General features: G+C 33.5%; 2 protein-coding genes and 1 long non-coding RNA gene across 3 annotated transcripts; 2 read left to right on the top strand and 1 right to left on the bottom strand.

The window, feature by feature from the left end:
• The first annotated feature begins 484 nt into the window (after positions 1 to 484).
• On the top strand, positions 485 to 4,115 carry LOC114170453 (organic cation/carnitine transporter 4-like). The gene is made up of 2 exons (XM_028055929.1): positions 485 to 1,110; positions 2,701 to 4,115. Exons 1-2 carry the CDS (start codon positions 681 to 683, stop codon positions 3,987 to 3,989), a joined length of 1,719 nt encoding a protein of 572 aa, XP_027911730.1. The 5' UTR covers positions 485 to 680; the 3' UTR covers positions 3,990 to 4,115.
• A 1,520-nt stretch (positions 4,116 to 5,635) lies between these two features.
• LOC114169959 lies at positions 5,636 to 8,041 on the top strand. Its single transcript, XR_003601028.1, has 4 exons — positions 5,636 to 5,926; positions 5,998 to 6,077; positions 6,164 to 6,267; positions 7,654 to 8,041. It is a non-coding gene; the product is annotated as an uncharacterized LOC114169959 (long non-coding RNA).
• A 14,724-nt stretch (positions 8,042 to 22,765) lies between these two features.
• Positions 22,766 to 24,881, bottom strand: LOC114168873 (translation initiation factor IF-2-like). The gene is made up of 2 exons (XM_028053841.1): positions 24,350 to 24,881; positions 22,766 to 22,997 (listed from the first exon to the last, which is right to left on the bottom strand). The coding sequence occupies exons 1-2, from the start codon at positions 24,658 to 24,660 to the stop codon at positions 22,943 to 22,945; spliced, it is 366 nt and encodes a 121-aa protein (XP_027909642.1). The 5' UTR covers positions 24,661 to 24,881; the 3' UTR covers positions 22,766 to 22,942.
• Between the last annotated feature and the right edge of the window lie 535 nt (positions 24,882 to 25,416).

The raw sequence follows: 25,416 nt of genomic DNA, 5'->3' as shown, positions 1-25,416 counted from the left end.
CCGTAGGCCGAACAGCAACAAATCTCACTAGGATAGTATCTATTACATAGATATGATATCATATTAAAAGTGAACTTTAAGCCTAACTCAATCCATAAAATTGGCTTCCAAAATGAATTTTTCACTCATTTATATACTATAAACTTGTCTTATCACTAATTTATATGAGATCTCCAACAATATATAATAACTTGAATTATGTATTTAAAATAAAATTTGAATTATTTATATAAAATTTTGTAAATACGAATACTTGTGTTTTCACCAACTAAAAAATAAAATTGATATGCACATTTCCTTTGCAATTATGTTATTTAATTTTGTTCATAATATACCTTTCTAGAAATTTTTGTTTTCAGCACATGTATCATTTATTATATAAAACTAACTGATCTTATAACATGAGTAAATTTCAATCGGTGGATATAGAATAAAAATACATTATTCTTATATATTTCTCTTTTATTCTTGTGCGTAGCAGAATTCAAACAAACGAACAATTTACATAAAATCTAAGAATAGAACTTTTACATGCTTGACAAATCCCACTGAGATCATTTTCACATTTTAGAAAATAAAAATAAAAATTCAACAACATTTAAAAGAAAGCAATGCAATCATTAACACCCTTCTAACATTCTCCTCTGCAAAGAATAAACGGAGGAAGGAGAAACTACCAAATGGCCACCAAGTCGACCACTGATTCAAAAGATCAAAGCACCGATCCGTCCAACCCGCCTTTCATTTGGGCGCCGGAGAAGCCCACCGGAGCTTCATCGGAGAAGCTCTGCATCGACGAGATACTGCAGAAGTATTGCGGCGAGTTCGGGCGGTGGCAACTTAGGCACTTCGTTCTCACCAGTCTGGCGTGGGCCTTGGAAGCCTTCCACACGATGATCATGATTTTCGCCGATCGCGAACCGGAGTGGCGGTGTCTCGACGGCGCGGCCGGTTGGGGATGCGACCCGGATGCCACAAGCGTGTGCCGGTTGGAACCGGGTTCGTGGGAGTGGGTGGGGGACTCGACCGTTGTGGAGTGGGGGCTGTTTTGCGCGGATAAGTTTAAGGTCGGGCTGGTTCAGGCCGTCTTCTTCGGCGGCTGTATGATCGGTTAGTTTTCTCTCTCAGTTTACTGTTTCTCTCTCAACTGTCACGTAAGATGTATCTTATGTTATAATTACCATAATTTCATCAACCATAAATACACTAAACTACGAATAATGTAAATTGTTTTTATTCCTAGCTTTTAAACTTTTATAATACTGAAAGCTTTACCCGTACTCTTTTTTTTTTATATATGTTTCTATAAAATATCTAAAACTTTGAAAATCCAACATAAATTGTAGAAAAGTTTATATTTTATGGTGATAGAACGAAAATTGCCCCTTTTATGAATAGTTTCCTCAGAGGAATGAGATTGGAATAATGAGAAGTAACTATATACTAATGTCTAAAAGTTTGTTTTTATTTGAATTTGGAAATTTTAATTAATTAAAAATATAAATATTTTGATATTAGTAATATATAAAAATTAAACTCTTAGAAAAGAAGGTGAGGATAAACGTAGTCATAATAAGGTACTTTTGGCTAACTCATCATCATTTGCAAGAAAATTTAACGCCATTTGTCTTTTATTATGTTCTCACCTGTTGTCTTTTATTAGTTCTCACCTCTGCACGTGCAGGAGTTCAGGAATGCCATTCTTATCTTTGTTTTGTTCATATTTACAGTTAATGTTCAAATCTTTAAAAATAAATAAATTTTAACTACTTTATTTTATTTGATAATATTTTAAAAAAAATATCTCAATTTGTATTAATATCTGAAAATTAGTTAAATTCATATTTATACCATTTGACATTAATTAGAACATTTAAGAAGAGTCAAAAACCCATAATAATTTCATTGAATAGAATCTAAATGTAGAAACAAATAACTACAAATTTATCCCAGGAAACACAACCCGCCAATTTGCACGCTACGACAAGAAGCTGTTCTGGTGAAGCACTGTCGCCGCCAAATTCTTCGGCAACAAATATTCCTTACAGAGACGGTGGTATTTACTCTAAAATAGTATTATTGAAAAATAAAACCGTGGTGTGGCATTCTTGAAGTACGAACAACAATAGTACAAATAAATTTAATAACACGTGTTAAAGTGTGTAATGAAATATTTTCAAGATTTTATTTGTATGTTTATAATAGTTATTATAGATTAAAATAATTGTTTATAGAGATTTGCATTTCCTCCCTTCTCATTTCACTGCTTTTTATTAAAATTCCTAAACAACAAATTAAGCTTTACTTTACTAATCCGCTTCGGTACAAATCGATCTACCTTACCCTACCCATGCAAATAAAGACAAAATAACAATTAGGTAACGGATGTTGCAAATATTCTTAAACCTCAAATTGCCATTCTGGCTACATAATCAAGTTCAGATCGAATTACAGTATTTAGACAGATAGAGTCTTAGTTCCTAATTTAACTTTTATAGAAAAAATTATTTCCTTATAATAGTCGAGAATTAATTAATTTTGGCTTCTAATTAAAGATCATATTTTTCTTGAATATGAGAATTAAAAGCAAATAACTTTCTATACAAATTAATGAAAAATATCGTTTTTTTCTTTTTCCATGGTATCAATTACATTTTCATAAATAACACGAAATGTAACATCTGTTTGCAACAATTTCAGGTGCTGGAACATTCGGTCACCTTTCAGACTCAGTCCTCGGAAGAAAAGGCTCTCTCACAGTGGTTTGTGCCCTAAACACCATTTTTGGGACCTTGACAGCCTTCTCCCCCAGCTACTCTTTCTACATCTTATTCCGCTTCCTCACTGGTTGCAGCACCGGTGGCGTGGGTCTCTGCGCGTTCGTCCTCGCCACCGAGCCAGTGGGTCCCAGTTCCCGCGGCACAACCGGCATGTGCACCTTCTACTTCTTCTCTTCCGGCATCGCGATATTATCTGTCATTGCCTACATCTTTCCAACATGGCGAAAACTCTATATAGCCTCTTCCATCCCCTCCCTCCTCTTCCTTCTCTTCATCCTCCCCTTCATTTCAGAGTCCCCAAGATGGTACCTCGTTAGAGGAAGAAAATCCGAAGCAATGAAAGTCATCACTGCCATGGCTACCGCCAACGGTAACCACATCCCAAAAGGGGTTCGTCTAATCCTAGACCACCAATCACCACAATTACCACCACCACCAATATCATCCTTATCATGCAACAGCATTCAAGAACAGGTATTAGCAGAGGTCAACTCCTTAAGCGAGTCCCAAAATCACGGGAAATTAATCTCTGATTCTATCCTTCTGGACTCACCCAAAGGATCGACATGCAACGGGGCGGTGGCTGGTTCGCTTGTCGACGTGATTCGCTCGCCGCTGACACGTTCCAGGTTGATCCTAGCCGTGGTCATCAATTTCCTATGCTCCGTTGTGTACTACGGCTTGAGTCTCAACGTGGTCAACCTCGACACCAACCTCTACCTCACCGTGATACTCAACGCCGTGGCGGAGATGCCGGCGTTCATGATAACAGCGATTTTTCTGGACCGGTGGGGGAGGAAGCCGTTGACCATAGCAACGTTGTGGTTCAGTGGCGTGTTCTGCTTTGCGGGGAGTTTGGTGAGAAACGTTGGGGTGTGGAAGGGTGTGAGAATGATGTGTGGGATTTTGGGAATTTTTGGAATGGCGGGGACGTATAATCTGCTGTTCATATACACGGCGGAGCTGTTCCCGACGGTGGTAAGGAACGCTGCGCTAGGGTGCGCCACGCAGGCGGCGCAGATGGGTGCGATACTGGCGCCGCTGGTGGTCGTTATGGGTGGGTCGTTTCCGTTTATGACTTTTGCTATGTGTGGACTTGGTGGTGGATTTTTCGCGTTTTATCTGCCGGAAACATTGAACCAACCTCTTTATGATACGTTAACGGGAATGGAGGCTACGGAAAATAGCATTACCTCTTCAATTGTATGACGGTGCTTTCACTTCTGGATTTTTTTATGCTACAGTCAAGGTCTTATTTATCACATAATTTTTGGTTTCGGTTGAAATCTGTGTATGCGTTTTGTTTTTCATATACTTTATCGATGTTTTTATCGTCGTAATCTTCATTTTACTTGTTCTTTATATGTTAATGTTACTTTCTCAGAAAAAAAGATAAAAACAGTGTTTGTGGTTATTATTTAGGGATAATTCAACGTATAAAAATCAGATTGGATATTACATCATGAATTATAGAAAGAAAGGAAATTGTTTTTCAGTTCAGAAAAAAAGACAGCACAACTTTTAAATTATTAAAATAGGAAAAAAACTAATAAAAAATTATAACTGTTTTAATATTTATTTATTATTTTAACATCTTCGGGCAGGAAAAAAAAAAGGTTTAAACTAATGCGGTTTAGCAAGATTGATAATCAACTATGTTTTTATGTCTCCTGATAAAGGCATATAGCACATGTTACTCTTACACTGATTTTACTAGTTTGAGGATTTATAGTTTATTTTGTATATAACATAATAAATAAGATTTCTTTTTTCTTATAAGAGATTTGTTAGGATATATATGACATGCGATGATACATTGGCAGTTAAATTTGTGTCATGTATCGGTAAATATGTATTTGTATTTAATATTTTAAAATATTTTACTGATATTTCAATAACACATTTAATATATAAATCAATAGTTTTTTGATAATAATAATTTATAAAATTTTATGTTGAAAATGTTAATTTATTTGATTTTATTATGAATTCAATAAAAATAACCAAATATTTATCATACTTTAAAAAAATTACATTTTAATATACGTATATATCACATATTTTATTATTTTTAAAATAAACATATAAAAATATCTTATAGGTATCATACTGATATACGCACGTCATAAATGACACATCTATAACTATATATAAAGGGGATTCCCTCTTTTGTGTCCACATTTCATAATTCCAACTTTACCCTTTATAATTTAATTATTTATTAAATTTTTAAAAATTAACGGTTACTTTTACAAGTTTTTATAAAATTATTTACTTATCTCCTTTTTCTTTTTTTCTCTTACTATTCATCAACAGTTATTTTTCTCTTATTTTCTCCGTACATTTTATTTTATTTTTTATAAATATACTTTTATTTTGTTTATTAAATTAATAACATTACAATATCATCAATTATTAATATAATTCAAAAAATGCGTACACACAGGCGCGATAGCGCCTGTGTTTACACTAGTATATAATAAAGATAATAAAATTTCTAGCTTTCCTTTTTAAAAAGTATCAATAATTTTATTCACAACTAATTCGAATTAATTCTACGCCACAACAAGAATGTAGTATTTTAGCTTCCAAAAAGATGCGTTGATCCGTGTAGGAAATATAATGCATCGGCTAAACTCACGAAAATCCAACTATAATAAAAAAATTTATTTAAAAACAAAAAATATTTATTCCCGTCAAGTTTATCAAAATAGAATCTTTAATAATTTGAAAACAAATCCAAATGAATTGTTTGAGTGGGATGACCGACGCTTTGAAATTGTTGGCCTAGGATGGCCAACGCATAGGCTCCACAACTAAATAAATATATTTTTATTAGGTTAACTTAAGTGGAGAATTTTTCACAATTGGCTTATCGGCACAAGCTGCTGCAGTGAGGCGTGCTCCTTCGACGGGAGACGAGGCTTGTGAGAAGAGTGTGCGACGAGCTTCTGTCACCCTTCAACTCTATGACAGAGTGGTGGTTGTTCACTTCCTTCTCTGTGAACACCAAAGCAGAGCTTCCTTTTATACGACGGAGTGGTGGTTGGGAGGCGTGATTGGGAGGCCATTGAGTGGCAAAATCTGGACCTGCGAGGCGAGGGAGGGGTTTTCGTTCTCACTAGACAGATTTTTGAAGCGTTTAGGTGAGTGATTGAAGCCCCATTTGCTAAATTGATGATTTAAATCCCATTTGTTGATTAGCTTTTTGGTTTAGGGTTCCCAATTATTTCTTTGTGACTAAGTGTTTAAGGTGGAGGTGAAGGAGTTTTGGTGAGCTAAAATCTTGAACCTAAGGTGCGTTAAAGTGAGTTGCGTTTTTAATAGTAGTTGAACCGTATAGTATTTGATTTTTTTTAATCTCATTTTCTTTTTGGAATCAGGTAGTGCTATGATCGGAGGTAGTCTTGTGATTGGGATCAATGTGTTTGGGTGAAGTAAACACTTTGGATCGGAGGTGAAAGTTATGTTGGCAGCAATACATAAGGTCATATTTATCTTTGAGCAATAAGTAATGTTTATGCATGTATGGTTGGCTAGGGATAGCCACCATCAGGTTTGAATGCTCTTGTGCCTCTGATTGGTTTGCCTGATGTGATTTCAGGTCTGCAAGTGTGATTTTTGTAGGGTGTGTGTCTAGATTTTTGTGTGAGTCAAAAATCTTGTGAATTTTGTTGTTCAAAAGTGTAATCTTGGTGTGTGATTTATAAAACTTTTGAATATAGTGGAAACCAGACTCAAGTTGTCTTGGTAAACTGGATGTAGCTCTGTGATTGAGTGAACCAGTATAAAAACATATGTGCATTCTTCTTTCCCTCATCTCACTCTCTTTGAAACTCTTTAAAAACTCAAGAAAACCAAGCAATTTGATCTTTGGTGTGATTTAATGCGTTCTTGTGTAATTTGAGGTTTTATACTTGTTATAAATACTGATTGGAACAAGTCTTGTATGTAAAAGATTGTTGTTTGAGTTTTTGTGAATTTTGCATTTTGCATAATTCTCCGGTATTTTAGCCGACTGATTTGTCTTTTTAATCGACTTTTTCACAGCATCAAGAACAATTTAGTCTGTTGTTTTAAATTTTAATCGACTGAAAGTGTACTGGTCTGCTGCATTTACATCCAAACTTTCCAGTCTATTAGATTCAATTGAAAAGAGGTTTAAGCTTTCGAAAACTTTTATAAAGTCAATTCAACCCCCCCCCCCCCCTTCTTGACTAAACTCACCATTTCAAAACTAATAAGAATTACACGAATATGATTATTAAAAGATTGATAATGAGGATTTTGATATCCTAGATTTAAAAAAAAAATATATGAAAATGATTATTTTATTGATTAACTTGATTTTGATATTTTGACATAATTAATTATGTTTTCATGATATTATAAAGATTTAAACTTTTGTGAAGTTATTTCATTCAATTGCAATTTTATTCAAAATGCAAGGTTTTGAAATGTTATGATGAAGTATTAGAGTTAAGGGAAAGACTCACTATTACTTTCTTTATTTTTCAGAGGAAAAAATAGAGACCTAACATGTAACAATGAGATTGTCTATCTTAACTTTCCATGTAATTTTGGATTCTATTAAAGCTACAACTGATACAATGTAACTTATTGTAAAGTATTTCAAACTAAGAAGTATCTTTAGTTGGTTGTAAAAGTATAAACAAACTTTTATTACAAACACCTTGATGAGTCATAATTTTTCCTTATTCCATTGTCTTTTTGTGCCATTCTTGAGGGTTGTTTAGTGCTTAATTGTCTTTTGTTAGTGCATTTTCCTCAATTGGGCTACATTGGACCAGTATTTCGAATTTTGAGTAATTTGGCATTAATTGGTCTAATTATTATTTCTAATTGTTTTTAGGTATTATGTGGAGTAAATTTTGGAACTTGGACATTTATCTTAAGGTCAAGAGAGAGTTGTCACGTGATTTCCACATCATTGCCAAATCTGCGCCATGTTAGTTAGCATGTCCACGTCATTGGGTCAGCATTTTCAGCCCATAGTGGCATTTTTGTAATTTTGAGTGGCAGAATGACAGTTTTGTAATTATAAGCAGCTGTGGTGATGTGACCACGTGTTTTTTTAGGGTTTTCTTAGAGTAGCAGCCACACTCTCTTCTTCCCCATTCGGTTTTCACATTCTAAGGACAACACTCACTTAGGATTTTTCGTTTTTGGTGATTACCATTGAAGCACCACCCAACTTAGGGTTTTCGCCCCCTTCAATAAAAATTTGTGTTTGTTCACTATTTCCCTACTCTTCTAATGCAATTTCGTTTTTGTTTGAATTGTTTTTCAAATTCCATGTCTAGCTAAGCTTTTGGTATTGATTCCTTGACGAAATTGAAATGAAACCATGAGTTTGTTGTTCGTTTTGAATTTTTGTTCTGGTATGCCCTTCTTCAAGTTGTGTTTTCATGGTAAAATATGAAATTGATGGATGCTTAATCTTAATTTCGTGTTTGTGCACCTAAAGCGATTTATAATCATGCTTAATGAGTGTGGATCTTTCATAGTATGCTTAATCTGTGGGTGTCAATTGCTTGAAGTATGCTTGGCTTAATGGCATATGTAATTCGTGTTAATTATCGGTTAGTTAATTAATTTTGGGTTTCATGAGAGAAAAGTGGATAGAACAATTAATTGTGTAATCTGTGATTGGTGGAATTTTAATTGAATCAAGGAATCAATACGTTTTGAAATCTTTTTAACTAAGTTTTGCAATTACGTTTTGTTAATTTTGTGTTTAAAATTGAATCTGCCAAACCAACCCCCCCCCCCCTCTTCTTTTGTTGAATCTGGAACATTTGAGTGAAAACAATGGTCATTAGGAGACGACCTTGAGTTAATTCTTGAGTACTGCATTTATATGTTTTATTTGGTCGAGTACGACTTGATCACACCTATATGTATGTTAACATTTTATTTGCATAAATATCATGTATGTTTAACAAATGATGCATTTGAGTGATGTATTTTTTTTATGCTAGTATTTGTTAAAAGAATAAAAATTAATTTCCCTTATTAGACCAGTAAAGCACATCTAGTAGCACCAAGTTTTAGTTAGGGTGTTACACTTTTAACATCCAATAGGTGCATATGTTTCATCAAAACCAATTCTTTCCCTTTGATTATAACATTTAGCTACTAGCCTAGCTTCATTTGTAACAATATTACCATCCTCATCCATTTTATATCTAAACACCCATTTAGTACCACTCGTATTCATATCATCAGTTCTAGGAATTAGAGATCACACATCATTTCTAGTGAGTTGATTAAGTACATCATGCATAGCAAAAATCAAATTACTATTTTTAGGTTCAACTTGTGATACAAATATAACATGTTCACATAAATTATCAAGCTTCAGTGTAGTGGAAACTCCCTTATCCATATCACTAATAATGTTGTCCTTTGACAGTCCTTTAGGAGTGATCCAATCCTTAGGTAAGCTGTTGTGAACAACAGTTTCAATTAATTGATTTGCATTTTCAACTGATTCATTTTTTATTACAACTTTTTTTGTAAATTGTATCATTTTTATCCTTCAACTAGGAGTACATCTTTGATGTTAAATGAGGATTCATTAGTTATTGTTCTTGCTTCAAGGAATTCTTCTTTGTTGTTATCTCCATAAGTCACGAATCATTCATTCTTTATGTTCAACTTTCAAAACTTTTATTGATTACCAATCATGTGCCTTGAACACCCACTATCTTGGTACCGTAAATCTTTCTTGTCACTCTTTAACAACTATGAAACAAATTTACATTACATGGTACCCTTAATAGGTTGGGTCCAACATGGTTAATCCCTTCTTAGTCCTTTTGGGATGCATTTCAAATATCCCTTAGGAACATCATATATTCTTGCGTTGTAGTTTTTAGAAACATGACCTTTTCTCAAACAATAATTGCAAGATAGGAAAGATATATCACTTGATTTTCTAGTGGAAAAGAAATTAGCAAACTTCTTGAGTTTCTTTTCACTTAAGGAATTATAGTCAATTCCAGTCTTTCCAAAAACACAATTTTGAGAGTCAAAAACAACTTCTAAATTTGTTTTTCCTCTTGTGAATCTTGCACAAGTTTTTAAAAGGCATTTGACTTTATTTTCCAAAACAGTACAGTTTTCATAAGGTTTTGAAATGAATTTATTTTCATAACAAGTTGAATTTTTGTAAATCAAATCCAGATTTTCAAAATCCTCTTTTAAATCATGTAATTTTATTTCCAATTGATTAACTATGTTTTCTAACCAGTTGTTTAAACCTTTTAGCTGATTATTTATGACAACAATTATATTTGCTTTATTATGCAATTCCTCAAAAGCATGCAGTCATTGACTATAATCATTCTTATCTTTTGAGGACAGAGAACTTGTTTGACTTGATAATGATGACTCATTGCCAACCATGAGACACAAGTTTGCTTCTTCACTTTCTTCTTATGATTAGATATTTGCTGAATCATCATTATCTTTCCCAACAATGTATATGTTGGTATCGCGCAGCGGAATGTTGGAGCGTGCGAACAAAACCAAGAGGGGGGTGAATTGGTTTTTGAATAATAAAATTAATACTTTAAAATTTTTCCAAAATTTATCAAGTAGATCAATAAATAATTTCTTTATAACAAAATAATGGATGAAATAAATAGATAGAGAAGAAGATTGAACACAAGTATTTATACTGGTTCGGATCAAAAGACCCTACGTCCAGTTGTTAATCTCTTAAAAATAAGATTAACTAAATCACTAACAAGTAACAGATTTACAATCAGATATTTAGAGTGTAAGGAAAGAAAACACCTCTCTTGAATCACACAAGAGATGAACACCTTTCTCTAAATCACACAGAGAACCTTGACCTTAGCTTTCCTAGCAACAACAACAACACTCAATCTCCTAGAACACCTCTCAGGAAAAGTTATCGCTCTACCCACACTAGGTTTTTCAAAGCTTCAATTGAGAACACTTCAGAGAACTCTCTTGCAGTCACAGCACTAGTACTCTAGCTTCTCAAAAAGGTGATTGAGAAGTAACTCTGAAGTTCCTTAAATAGGGGTTCCAGAAATTAGGTCAAAAAGTTGAACAGTCGCGCCCAACAGACCAGGATAATCGATTATCACTAGTGATAATCGATTATTCCAGTGTGGTTTATGGAAAACAAATTTTTGAGCAGATAATCGATTATCAGAAGTAATAATCGATTATTCCAGTGCTTTCTTGAAAAAAATTGTTCAGCTCAGGATAATCGATTATTCCAAGTGATAATCGATTATCATTTTGATATTTCGAGAAATACTAGAATTTTCTTGTACAATACTGCTTCTAACTTAATCCAATTACAATTTACAAGATAGCTTTAAACATTATAACATGTAGTCTTCAAATTGTCTTCCAGATGGCTTTCAGGCTTCTTTTATCATCATCAAAATCTTGCTTCAGCATTTAGACTTGTATTGCTTTTGCCAACAGTATACACATCTTTCCTTGGGCTTGTTTTACTTTTTCAAGGCTATGTTCTTTACCTTTTTTTGACTATTTTCTTGACAAATCCTTTGATTCTGAAATGACTATGACTTTAGGTTGCCAATTTCTATCAAAACATTTCAAGTCCTTCATGTTTAGCTCCCCTTTGTCAAATTTCTTTCCCAAACCTATGAGATGGTTAATAATATGTGTGAACCTTTTCTGGACTTCAATTATGGTTTCTCCTTGCTACATCTTAAACAATTCATACTCTTGAATCAATGCATGCTTCCTAGCCATCTTCACATCATTGTTCCTTCATGTGTGACTTCAAGCACATCCTACATATCCTTTGCACTATTGCATTGAGAAATTCTGAAAAATTCATCCATATGTAAAAGAAGGATGTAAACTTTATTAACTTTCAAGAACTTGCTCTTGGTATCAATTGTAAGATGTAAAAAAAGTGTTTAGCCAAGAAGGGAGTTGAATTGGCTCTTTTTAAAAATTAGGTTTAGTTATATACTTGAAAAAAAAATCTTTAGTTTGAATCTAATTGGAATAGTTTTTAGCAATCTATCTCTTTTAGAACCTACAATTTAATTGATTAAAAATAGAATCAGCATATTGAAATCACTAACAGAGAGTCACACAAAGAAATCAGAATAATTAATAGATTGAGAAACATGATCAACAAGTTGAAATACTAGAAAAAAAGGTTAAACTACCTTTTTGGTCCTTGTTTTGGCCAAGTTTTAAATTGGTCCTCCAGTTTTTTTTTTTGTCTCAATTTGGTCTTGGTTTGTTTTAAAAATGGTTCAATTTGATTCTTTTTGTTTGTTTGACCAGACGGTGTTAAAGTCAATGTCACGTGTCAATTTGTGGTTTTTTCTAATTTTGTACACATGTCACTTCATAGTTGTGTCACGTGTCAAGAACTCTTAATTTGATCTGTATATTTGCTTTCAGTTTCAATTTAGTCCCAACATTTGTAAAATTGAAGCAATATTGTTCCTATTTATACTAAGACTCAATATACTTTTTGTATAAATCTTATGGTGATATTGTTATTAAAATTAAACATTTTTATTAAATATTTTTAAACAAACTTAAAATTTATACGAAATATTTAGGACAACTCATATGGGTGAATGAATATGGAGTTAATACTTTAATCTTGAGAATTTTGTAGAGGTGGGCATGGAGTGGACTTTTAATGATCCAATCCACATCCATTTTAGATCCAAATAATTGAATTAGATTTTCGATCCAAATCCATTTTTTTAGCAAAAGTAGTTTGAATTTTTTTTAAATCCAGATCCAAATATTTGGATCAAGATTTAAATCCAATCCAAATATTTGGATCAAGTTCCAAATCCGGAATCCATTTTTTATAAAAGAAATTTAAATTGATTTTTTTTAAAACTTATATCATTAAGGCCAATATGACTCAGTTCGTACAGGTCGTCGGGCATAACCCGTCTGAGTCGTCAGGCTGACCCATCCTAGTCCATCTAAGTCTTCGGGCCCATCGTGCCCGTTCGGGTCTTGGGGCCCGCTGGGCCCGTTCAGATCATCAGGCCCGTTGAGCCCGTTCGGGTTATCAGGCCCGCGTAGCCTGTTCGGTTCTTCGGGCTCGCTTGGCCCATTCGGTTCTTTGGGCCCACCTGGCCCGTTCTGGTCATCGAGCACGTTTGGCCCGTTCAGGTTCGAGTCTTCGGGCTCACCTGACCTATTTTGGTCATCGGGCCTGCCTGGCTCGTTCGAGTCTTTGGACCCGCCTTACCCGATCGATTCTTCAAGCCCGCTTGACCCGTTCGGGTCATCGGGCTCGCCTGGCTCATTCGAGTCTTCGAGCCCGCCTAGCCCATTCAGATCTTCAAACCTGTCTGGCCCGTTCAGGTCTTCGAGCACGCCTAGCCTGTTCGGGTCTTTAGGCCCACCTGGCTCATCGGGTCATCAGGCCCGCCTAGCCCGTTCAAGTCTCGGGCTCACCTGAATTTTCAAAATCGTTGGGCCCGATCGACTCCTCTAGTTTGTCGGGCCGGCCTAGCTCGTTCATATCTTAAGGCTCGCCCAAGCTCTTATGGTCGTCAGGCTCGCCCGACCCTCTAGGATCGTCAAGCCTGTCCGATCCGTATAGGTCGTCGAGCAAGGTCCGTCCGAGTCTGAATTTAGCATAGTCCATCTCAACCTTTAACCTAACCCAACTAAAATTTTATATTGAAATTTTGGATTGAATTTTTTTGATTATCCATATTTGAAAATATTGATATATAAAATGGATATCCAAGCCATAAAATATATAAAATGTAGATTAGATTAAAATCCAGATCTATTAAATGGATTTTGAATGGATTGGATTTTAAATGGATTGGATCAGAATAAAAGTGAATTGGATCAATAAAATTAGATTTTTTGTCCACCACTAGGATTTTACTATTCAACTTATTAATTTTAATTTGTTCATGTATTTTTTTGGTTGCTTGATTTGTGTTCCGTTTCACATTAGATTTAACAATCACATTCAAACTCTAACTAATATGATTTCAAACATGTATTTCATATAAAGTTAATGTAAAAATATTTCCATAATTATTTAATAAAAATGTTAATTTTTTAAGAATATCACATAAGATTCATACAAAAAGTAAATTGAGTCTCAATTTCATGAGGGGCAATATTGCTCCATTTTTACTAAAATTAGGACTAAATTGAAAATAAAAACAAATATAATGACCAAATTGAAACTTTTTGACACGTGGCACAACTATGAAGTGACATGTGTAAAAAAAATAAAAATAAGAACAAATAAAAAAATCATAAATTAACATGTGACATTGAGTTTAACACTGTTTGATCAAACTATTGGAAATGACCAAATGGAATAACTTTTAGAAAACCAGAACCAAATTAGAACAAAAAAAAAACTGAAAGACTAATTTGAAACTTTAAGACAAAAACAGAGACCAAAAGAGTAATTTAACATAATATTGAAAGAGCAATAAACCCTAAAATTAATCGAACAGTTCCCAATACCCCGAGCAATAGAATGCGGACGCATACCTAGTTATTGGGAACAATAGATGGAAAAACTGGTATCTAGTCTTTCAACTATAAAGTACCTGAAGCTTTCCTCTTGATTTTCTCTTCTTTTAATGGGGAGGGAGAGAAAGGAACACGAATAATATGTATTATGCTCATAGATGGGACCATGACCTTTTATGTAACTTGCTTAATTTCAATATTTTTAATTTGGCCTCTTCATCCAAATTGGAATATTGTTAGTGTCTACACACATATACACCAAATATATATATATATATATATATATATATATATATATATATATATATATATATATATATATATATATATATATACATCAATTATATATCCATAATAGATAAAAAAGAAAAACCTTAAATGTAATAACAAACATTGTAACACCACACACTATGAAAATAACAAAGAAAAACCTTAATCATTCACAAAATATAACAGATATAAAAGAAAAACCACAATCCTTCAAACAGTATAACAGATAACAAAAAAAAAACACATATTCTCACACAAAACATGTAGCAACTTGAAGAAAAAGATCATAATCCTTCACTTTCTTCCTTTTTTTTCTGTACTTGAAAGTTTTTTCCTCATTTCTTCTTTACTTCTTCTTTCTCATCTTTTTTGCGTTCATCCTCTGACTTCGACGTGCGCACTCTGCGTCCAAAACAAGATTGCATAGAAAATGAGATTGTGTAGAAAATAGTAAAGTTTGTTCCAACAAATACTATATAAGAGCCAACATTGTTATCAGATTATTCATAGATGTGTTTGTGAATTATTGTTTTTATATATACCAAGATGGATGTATCAAAGTTTTGATATACATGCCATTACTATTTGTGTTATTTCTGTCAATAGGTTATGAAAACAATTTTATTTGGCTTTCATTGTTTATTTTTTAAGCACATGACTTCAAATATTTTGAAACAGATAAATAAATAGATAATTTTGGCAAATTATAGTTTTTTTATTTGTCTCGAGAATATTTATTAAATTAAGTTTATATAATATATTGTCAAAGTAATATTTGTAACGTCCCATTTAATTATTAAGCGAAATTAAAAGAAACGTCACACAAGGATAGCCAACAGCGCAGTCCTGGGGTCCTTAACACAACCCCTACAAAACTAGGCACACCACGGTGCCAATGGAAACCGGATAAAAGTCTAACAGATGAGAGTAGAGTAGTAAAGCATAAGGCAATACATGGGCCATAGCCCTAAAGAAAACCCCTAAAAAGGAAAATAAAATCCAGCCCATGGAGACTATGCGGCGGAACCATCACCTCCCTATTGCCTGCGGGTGTTCCTCGCATATGCTCAAATCAACAAGTTGATGATCATCGCAAAAAGAGTACCACGCAACAGAACACACAATAATAAAAGTAGGGTAAGCTAGAGCACAAAAGATTTCATTCATCCAATCAGATATAATTTCACAATATCATATACTCATATCAACCAAGCATGTTATGACCTTTCAAACAATACACTACGACACGACTCGACTCATCCGGATACGTATAACCTGGTCGGATTCAGCGGATGCTTGCACTTGTGGTGGATACCTCTGCTCACCCCCGAGTTGCTCACCCTTGAGCTATGTGTTACAAGTGTTACAATGAATCAATTTCCCTCACTACAAGGTTAGCCCTTAATGAATTTCAGGCCTCCTACTAATCTCACCACAGGAGTCAGTCCGCTCTGGGTGAGACTAACTAACTCCTTAGAGTGTCAGGATGCAACCTTACCTTGAATCCTTACCTAGTTATACAGATGGGGCACCACCATGAACACCCACTACTAGGGGCCATGGAATTATGTCCCGACCATTGAAGCGTGACCCCGAGACCCCACCTAGAGATCTCAAGGATTTACGCGCTGACACGGACCAAGCATATCAGTCAATAAATTAATCATTTTCATGCCACTCTTCATAACCAAATTCCTCATTAACATTTCATGTCGAGTACTATTCCAGCTCATCCATCCTTACTCATAAATATAGCATTTCACCTCATACCGATATCGTGCCATTTTGATACCAACCATCTCATGTTCATCACATTTCAAGTATTACTCAAAACCCATTGTTCATAACCCATATACCATCCCCCTCATGCATACTCGTTTCCCCCATGCCATCATATAATAGTACAATAAAATACAGATCAACCATCAAAGGACAAAAAGAACACGAAGCTAAAACGCATTCTCACCCAACACCTCGCTCAGGTTGAGGAGCCTCGCCCAGGCGAGAGACTCTCGCTCAGACGAGCTCCCTTCGCCTAGGCGAGAATTCGAGAATCTGGAACAGTGGCCTCTGCACGTTCTCGCTTAGGCGAGACTCGCCTCGCCTGAGCGAGATGCTCGCTTGCTCAAAATTGAGCGGGCCACCTGGGCGACCGTTTGCGTGAGAAGGCCTGGGCGACCTCTACTCACCTCGCCTAGGCGAGACAAGCTCGCTTGGGCGAGTTTATCAGTCGCAACCACTGTCCGTACCTGCAACAGTCGTATTTTTCACATACCAACGGCACATTAACCATTTCATGCATTCACAACAACATACCAGTTCAAGGATCATAAAAATACAGCAAAACAACTCGCAATCACATTAAACAAAGAGGTTCTAGCTTCCCGTACCTGGAATAGGCTAGAGCAAGACCTCGATGATAGACACGGACGCAACAGAACGAGGAGTACGCTTAGGAGCTAGAAAAACCATGGAAATAACACAAGGTAAGCTCATCACAGAGGCTTAGTTGGGTAAAACACGAAAAGATACCAAGAAATGGGTGGCACGAGATGTAGGATGACTTACGTGGAGTAGGAACAGCTTGAGCGAACTTGGAAGCGGTGAGAAGGCAAACCCTAACAGAGAGTGTTGCTGCTCAAGGAGGCACAAGGGTTTCTGTTTTACGAAAAAGAGCACAAGATTAGGGTTTGGGGCATATTAGGTCTGGTCCTTCCCCTTTGGGTCTGCCCTTAGGCCCACAAGATGGGGCAGCCCTTTAAAGTAAAAGGTACATAATGAAAAGTGGGCCTTACAATATCTGTTATAAAAATTGATTTAATTAAGATTACATGGATGTTAGTACGAGATTATTTATGCATTTTGTGTTCAATTAATTAATAAAGATTAGAAAGATTATTCCAAAATAGGCTGCATACAAAATGAGATGGCATACAAAATGAGATTGCGTACAAAATCATAAATTTTACGAACGATAATAAAGGATATTATTGTACACCTCAGAAACAAGCTTATCAGTGATGTTGTCCAACGTCGCTACTACCGTATTTTTATTTGACCATTTGGAACGAACTCCAAAGGATGATCCCAAAAAAGAAAGAAAATGCAAAGCATGTGAGAAACAAGTACTACTGTAAAATTTGTATCTTTGTTTACATATAATAATAATAATAGACAAGGTCATAATAATGATTGTTTACATATGTATCTTCTAATAATAATAATAATTGTTACTACAGGTCATACCACAGTTTGACGGAGGAACAGAAAAAAAGAGAAAAAAAAAAGCGAAAATAATAGACAAGGTGAAAATATTTTCATTTGTAGTTTTTGTGTTACACGAAGCATCTGTGTTCTTTTCTTTTCATGAATACTCAAATCACATTGAAGGATTAGGATTTTTTTTTTTCAAATTGTTACATATTCTCAGTTGATTTTTGATTTCTGAGATGAATTTATGTTCACTGAATTATTCATTGATGTTTTCTATGTTACACAAAGTATATGTCTGTTTTCTGTTTCGTTAATACTAAGATCACAATGAAGGATTACGATTTTTCTTTATGTGACATCATTAATATTACAAAGGATATTTTTCTTATTGCATTGATTTTTTTTATACGATTATATGTTGTTATTGTGCAATGATGATAATAAGCATTGTGTCTGTCACTAGTGCAGAAAGGGCTTTTGGCAGCGGTTATTTTTGTCATTTTGCCCCGGTTCTAGAACCGAGGCATATTAGGACGAGGCCAAAAAGGTTAGCTTTTTGCCTTGGGTCTCAACCGAAGCAGAAGCTCCATATTCTGCCTCGGTTCTGCTGAGAACCGAGGCCATATGTGCTTCTCTGCCCATCTTCTCCACCAGAAACCCTAGGTAGTCACCATGGTTACACCACAACTTCGTCAACCACCGCCAGATCTGAAACACAAAACGAAAGATCTGTAGCCACTATAGTCTTCTCCTTCATCGTAAGAGCAATTTTTGAATCGTGCAACCACCATGTTCTTCATACACAAAAATGTGAACATCACACTTGCATAAATGCAAACCAAAATCAACCATCTACAGCAAATCATAGATCTCCATCCACGCACAACACCAATCTACCACGCACATGTAACACAACAAACTGATGCCCACTTCGCGAGCCCCAAATCGCACTTCGCCAAGCCAGAACACGAATGAGCCAAACGTCTAGTAGTTGTGAGTGGTCGGAGTGCAACAGCAGCAGTGGAGGTGGGTGGCTGAGAGAGAGAACGCGCACGCGAGGAAGAAGAGAAAAAAAGTGATTCGCGATTTTTGAACCCTAATGAACCTTTTGGCCTCGGTTCAATTTTTAACCGAGGCAGAAAACTGGTTTTTGGCAGCGGTTCAGTTCCACCTGAGGCAGAAAACTGGTTTTTGGCCTCGGTTCAATTTTAACCGAGGCAAAAAACAATTTTTGGCAGCGGTTCAATTCCAACCGAGGCCAAATGTCACTACTATAATGGCATTTTTGAAATATTAGCCAACTTTTAGGCTTCGAGTCTTCAAAACCAAGGCATATTAGACCTTTTGGCACCGGTTTTCTAATGAACCGAGACATAAAAGTTGAAAAAAATTACAAAATTGCCACCGCGCCATTTTATGCTTCGGTTAAGCGACAACCGATGCCTATAACGCGAGTTAAAAGGCCAAAATTGCACTAGTGTGTGCAAACCACTACATTAACATTGGTATGCAACATTACGTCCATTTTATATCAAATTACATTCTAAAATAATATCTTCATGAGACATAAAAAAAACGTTGTAATTTATTCTACAATTAATTTATTTAACACCTCCTACTACATATTGTAAGTTGATTCTCAATACATAATAATTTATATCAATATTTTAATAAAATATACTTTAAATGATTATTTTTTATAGAAATATTTGGATCCTTGAATAATAAGTAAATTAACTTAAATAATATCGTGCAATATCATATGAACTTGTTAATATAGTAAGGTTATTGAAAATCACTCGACTTTTTTTTAAATAGATAACAAAAAAATATCATACTTGAATTCTCTTATATTATATTAATGATGGCCTGTATATCCTTTAGGAGGTATTTGCAAAAAAATGTAAAAATTGTTTTTCTTTGAATAGAAATGTACAGATCCTCTGGCACAGGGACAAAATCGTCAACCAGAGACAAAGGGTGAATGGGGAAAAATGAAATGGAGTGTTCTCTGGAGCGAGTATTTTCAAAGTAATATCTGTTATAGAAATTGATTTAATTAAGATTACATTTATGAGATTATTTATGCATTTTGTGTTCAAATAATTAATAAAGACTAGAAAGATGATTCCAAAATAGTTTGCCTAAGATTGAATCATAAAGTTTACTCCAACAACGGTAACGATAATGAAGGATATCATTGTACACCCGATGAAAGGGCATATCAATGATGTTGTCTAGCGTCGCTGCTACCGTATTTTTAATCGACCGATTCAAGCTGAACCCGAAAGATGAACCCAAAAAGGAAAGAAAATGTAAAGCACAGAAGAAATAAGTGCTGATTTAAACTTTGTATCTCTGTGTACTTATACCAATAATGTCTAATAATAACAATGGTTACTACATGTCATACCATAGTTTCATAGAGGAACAGAAACAAAAAAAAAAAAAAGAGAAGAAAAAGAAAATAACAACCGAGGTGAAAATATGTTCATTTGTTGTTTTTGTATTAAACAGAGTATTTATGTTTTCTTTTCGTTAAAACTCAAATCACAGTGAAGGATTAAGGTTTTTCTTCAAGTTGTTACATGGTCTCTGTTGATTTTTTATTTTTTAGATGAATTTATGTTCACTGAAATTTTCATTTGGTGTTTTCTATGTTACACAAAGCATATGTGTGTTTTCTTTTTCGTTAACACTAAAATCACAGTGAAAGATTATGGTTTTTCTTTGTTATGTGACATTATTACTATTACACGTTGTTATTCTTTGTGGTATTAAAAAGGATATGTTTATTATTACATTAATTATTTTGTACGATTATATGCCATTTGTGTGCAATGATGATAATAAGCATTGTGTCCATGCTAACCTCTACATAGAAACATGCAAGCAAAGAGAAAACATACGGACCTAAGAAAAGGGTAGAAAAACTACTTACTCGATCAGAGAGATTAATTGGACAAATAGAAAAAACTCGTCGAGAGAAATCAAATCTTTTGAAAAAAATGAATATATGGTGAGAAAAGTTTAGAGAGAAGGTAGAAAACTCTAGAAATATGATTTAGGTTAAATTACTCTTTTAGTCTCTTTATTTATCAAGAAATTTCAGTTTGGTCCTCAAGTTTTTCGTTGTCTCAATTTGGTCTTTATTTTCTTAAAAATGACTCAATTTGGTCCTCGCCGTTAATTTTGACAAGACGGTGTTAAAGTCAACGCCATGTGTCAATTTCTGGTTTTTTTTAATTTTTTTTAATTTTTTTATTTTTTTTTACACGTGTCGCTTCACGGTTGTGCCACGTGTCAAAATGACTCAATTTGGTCTCTATATTTGTTTTTAGTTTCAATTTAATCCCAATTTTTGTAAAAGTGAAGCAATATTCTCCCTCCTTAGATTGACACTCAATTTAATCTTTGAATACTACTTATGATGATATTCTTAATAAATTTGACATTTTTATTAAATATTTGTAGAAATATTTTTAAACAAGGTTTTATTTTAGTTTTATTATTAAACAAAGTTAAACCCCAAACTTAATTTCAAAAATTAACAATTTTGTCATCATATATAAAGGCATCAAGTGTATCATATTATATAAACTTAGTGAAGATTAAAAATCAAATAACTTGTCACACATAAGTTTAGGAACTAAATTTAAACTTCAAAATAAAATCAAAGTCTAATGTTTTGTATAGAATTTAAAATTAATTTAAAATATTTATAGAAATATTTAATAAAAACGTTAATTTTAGTAAGAATATCACCATAAGATTTAAAAAAAAAGTAAATTTAGTATCAATTTAAGGAAAGACAATATTACTTTATTTTTACAAAAATTGGGACTAAATTGAAACTAAAAACAAATATAGGGACCAAATTGAGTTACTTTGACACGTGGTACAACTATGAAGTGACATATATAAAAAATAATTCAAAAAATTCAAAAAAAAAAACATAAATTGACACGTGGCGTTGACTTTAACACCGTCTAGTCAAACTAACAACGACGACCAAATTGAATGATTTTTAAGAAAATGAGGACCAAATTGAGACAACGAAAAACTTGAGAACCAAACTAAAATTTCTTGACAAATAGAAGGACCAAAAGAGTAATTTAACTTATGATTTATTAAGAGATTTTGTGTTTTAAAATAATAAAACTTGTTTATTGAAAATTTGTTTATATTAAAACATTTTATTTATAAAATAATCAAGTATCATCATTTTAGAACTACAAGAGTTTTTAGAAAAAATAAATCATTTTTATTATATTGGGCTTTGCATTTGGGTCACGTTAGATTTTTTTTTTAGCCAACACATTGGTAATTTGAATTTTTTGTGATTTTGTTTGGTATTTGGAGTTTAACATCCATTTGGATTGTATTTAGATTCTATTGGAGTTTATTTAGATTTTAATCATAATTAAAATTTAGTTTTTTTGAGTCCGAAGAAAAAAAAATTGTATTTTTTCTAACTAAGTGAGCTAGTAAGCCAACTAATTTAACCTACCAACCCGTGGTGGACCAGACCGGATTCAAATTCTTTTGACTCACTAATAAATGAGCCGGATTGAATTGATTCACTAAATGACCGTGATGGATCAAGTCGGATCGAGTCAGGTTACCCGTTTTAACAGCTCTAATTATAGAACAACAATTTATTATATTTGTAATCATGTCTAAAATTAAATTTTATTAGTTAAAGTAATTTGACATTTATAAAAAAAGAATACTTCTAGTAACATTTAATATGATCAAAAAATATCACATACCCTATGATTCAAAAGGAGAATTTAAGCTAAAATTAATGAAAATGACAAACAATTTATATTTATGTGTTCTAACTTTTAGCTTTAATCTAAAATTTACACTTAAGTTAAAACTAAGCTGGGTGAATCATGGCTATCAGAATCATTTAAGGTGAAACGATATTGCATCAGACTTATTTAAATTTTGCTATTAAGGAAGAAAAAGAATAAGGCCAGGAAGAATATATTAATGTCCTTAAACAATGGAACAATAAAAAGCCTACATTCATTCACAGTTCAAATTGAAATCTTCACGACGCTTTGATTTTATTAGCTGGATTCATGTAGTTCGTAAATATATACATATATTTGCATCTAGAAATTCAACCCTAGAGTTTAGAACATAAATGGCGTCGGAGAAAAGGCTGGTATCATCGTCGGCATGGATGACCTGCAAATTAGAAAAAAAAAATTCAACATTTTATACCAACTTAAGCAATGAATTCTTATGAAGTTGTTTCTATGTTTAACGGTTTCTTCTACTTCCTTTTATTAGAATGAATTTTTCAATTTCATTTTCCTATCTTAATTGAAATTTCAGTTGTATAACATGTGAATAAACATGGTTGCCTCATTTTTTTTTTTCTAAATAAAAGATATTTTTCTATTAAAAGTGGTATTAACTGTCATGCAAGTGTGTGTGCTTTCTTTTAAAAGAAGTTTGTGTTCATTAGTTCATCTTAGTTGTAAATTGACATATATCATACAAAGTCATAAGTTATTAATGGATTAGACTTTCGCGTGAAATTGGAGGTGCTAGTGTTAGTTAAACTCAACTATCAACAACAATATATTCAATGCATAAAATAAATATAACGTGGAAGTAAAGTGCTATTAAAAAAATTATAATTTTAACATGTAAGTCAACTGCATAATATATATATATATATATATATATATATATATATATATATATATAAAACCAAATAAGGCCAAGAAGAAAAAGGGTTAGCACTCACTTCTAAAATTTATTTATTTCTAAACAACCTATGTTTAGTTCTAACATAGCAGCCACTGGCCCACTAATTATATCTCTAAAATAATTCACTTTCATTCTTCATAAATAAATAGTTGTCAAAAATCAAATTAATGAAATGTAACATCAGTTATTTATACCCAGAGACATTTATTCATAACTTTTCAATATATCTATTCTATATTTAACACATGGCCTGATTCTTCAATTTAGAAGTCATTGAAAAAAAAGTCCAATAGACTATTTGCTTTTATCATTATGTATTTTGAAGATAATTACGATTTTTTCTCAATAAGTCGTGTGGGAGTAGTTTTAGTTTCAAAAAACTTTGATTCCATACATTACAAATGGATAATTCTGATGAAAAAAATATATATATATCATTTTGTATGTGTGAAAATTCAATTAATCTTTTTAATATATGATATTCATAATAAAATTACATAAGCCAATGAAAATCGACAAATTAGTTGATTTGTTATTTGTTCCGAAAATCTTTTACATGAAATATTATAGAGAAAAACAAGATAAAAATATAACATATTATTCATAGATTAAAATTAATTTATAAAAAATTAAATTTATGTTCAAGCTTTTTATTTACCTAGATTAAGTAATTAGATGGGAAGCCATTTAAATTTTATTTAATTAACTAATGCAGCTTCATATTTTATTAATCAATATTAAATTATTTAATTTTAAATTAAATGTAATGTTATAACAGCAGGGATTGTTTTTTCAGTTAAATGAAAACCAAATTCACTGACCCGTCACTGTAACTACGGTAGTGAACCTTGACGGTGCTCCTCTTCTTTGCGTTGCTCGCGGGGGACGCCGCCGTGTTTTTCCGGGGACTCTCCTCCGCCAGGCTGGCGCCGTCCTCCGAGATCGGTCCCAGAGACGGCCTCCACTCCGCCGAACCCATCCTCTGTCTCTTGCGGTGAGGGCGGCGAACAGACACGGCGGGCGCCGCCGCCGGAACAAACGACCTCTCCTCCTCGAGCCGTAATACGGCTGGCTCCGGCGTGCGCTGCGTGGGCAAGCCACAACATGAAACAAATTCGAAGAAAAATCTCATCTCGTTTCTTTTTTCTTTTCCTTTGTTAATAAATTTTCCTTTTGCAGAGAGAAAAAGGAAAAGAAAAAGAAAAAAGAAACCAGTGGAATCAGAAGATGTTAAGGAGAGATTCTGTGTTCGAGAGAGAAGAAAAGTGGAAGGGATTGATCCATTTGTTATATTGATTGAAATTGAAGAGAAAAAATAAAAAATGATTTTCTTCTGTTTGTGAATGACCGGGTTTTGCTTTGTGACACTGGGAAATCCAATTTTATAGCTATTCTCCGTCAATCATTTTGTCGTTATCAATTGCAAAGTATCACTTTACCCCTTTACTTTCAACTATATTACAATTCATACCCTTACCTGTCCCATTCTTTTAAAATTTTCATTTTATTGTCGAGTATTTCCGTTTTTGTATAAATTTGTGAGTTCGTAAATATTTAAGATGTTTTGAAAATAAAGGATAATGATAGAATGTCCCTTTTTTGACTTCGAAGTTATCTGTCTACGTGGCAGTTATTATTTTAATAATTTTTAAGGAAACGGCAATTGGAGGCAGCAGCAAAGGAAATTTAGCGTGATGTGCACGCGCTTTGAGTTGGATAAAGTTTTTTAAAAAACACATTGTCTGTGCGTTTTTCCTCGTTTCTTCCCCTCAAATTTCTTCTTGGAGCAGAGACGCACAAGCAAGCAGAGAGACATTTGAATCGCAAGGCATTCTCTTCCCCAAAAGGCTACCGTTCCATAAAGGTTGGTGTTGTGGGTCGTAGTGGA

Source organism: Vigna unguiculata, chromosome 11 (genome assembly GCF_004118075.2).
Source record: "Vigna unguiculata cultivar IT97K-499-35 chromosome 11, ASM411807v1, whole genome shotgun sequence".
Classification (NCBI taxonomy): domain Eukaryota; kingdom Viridiplantae; phylum Streptophyta; class Magnoliopsida; order Fabales; family Fabaceae; genus Vigna; species Vigna unguiculata.
The sequence above is the reverse complement of the archived record's forward strand: the minus strand, read 5'-3'. Positions and strand labels throughout refer to the sequence as shown.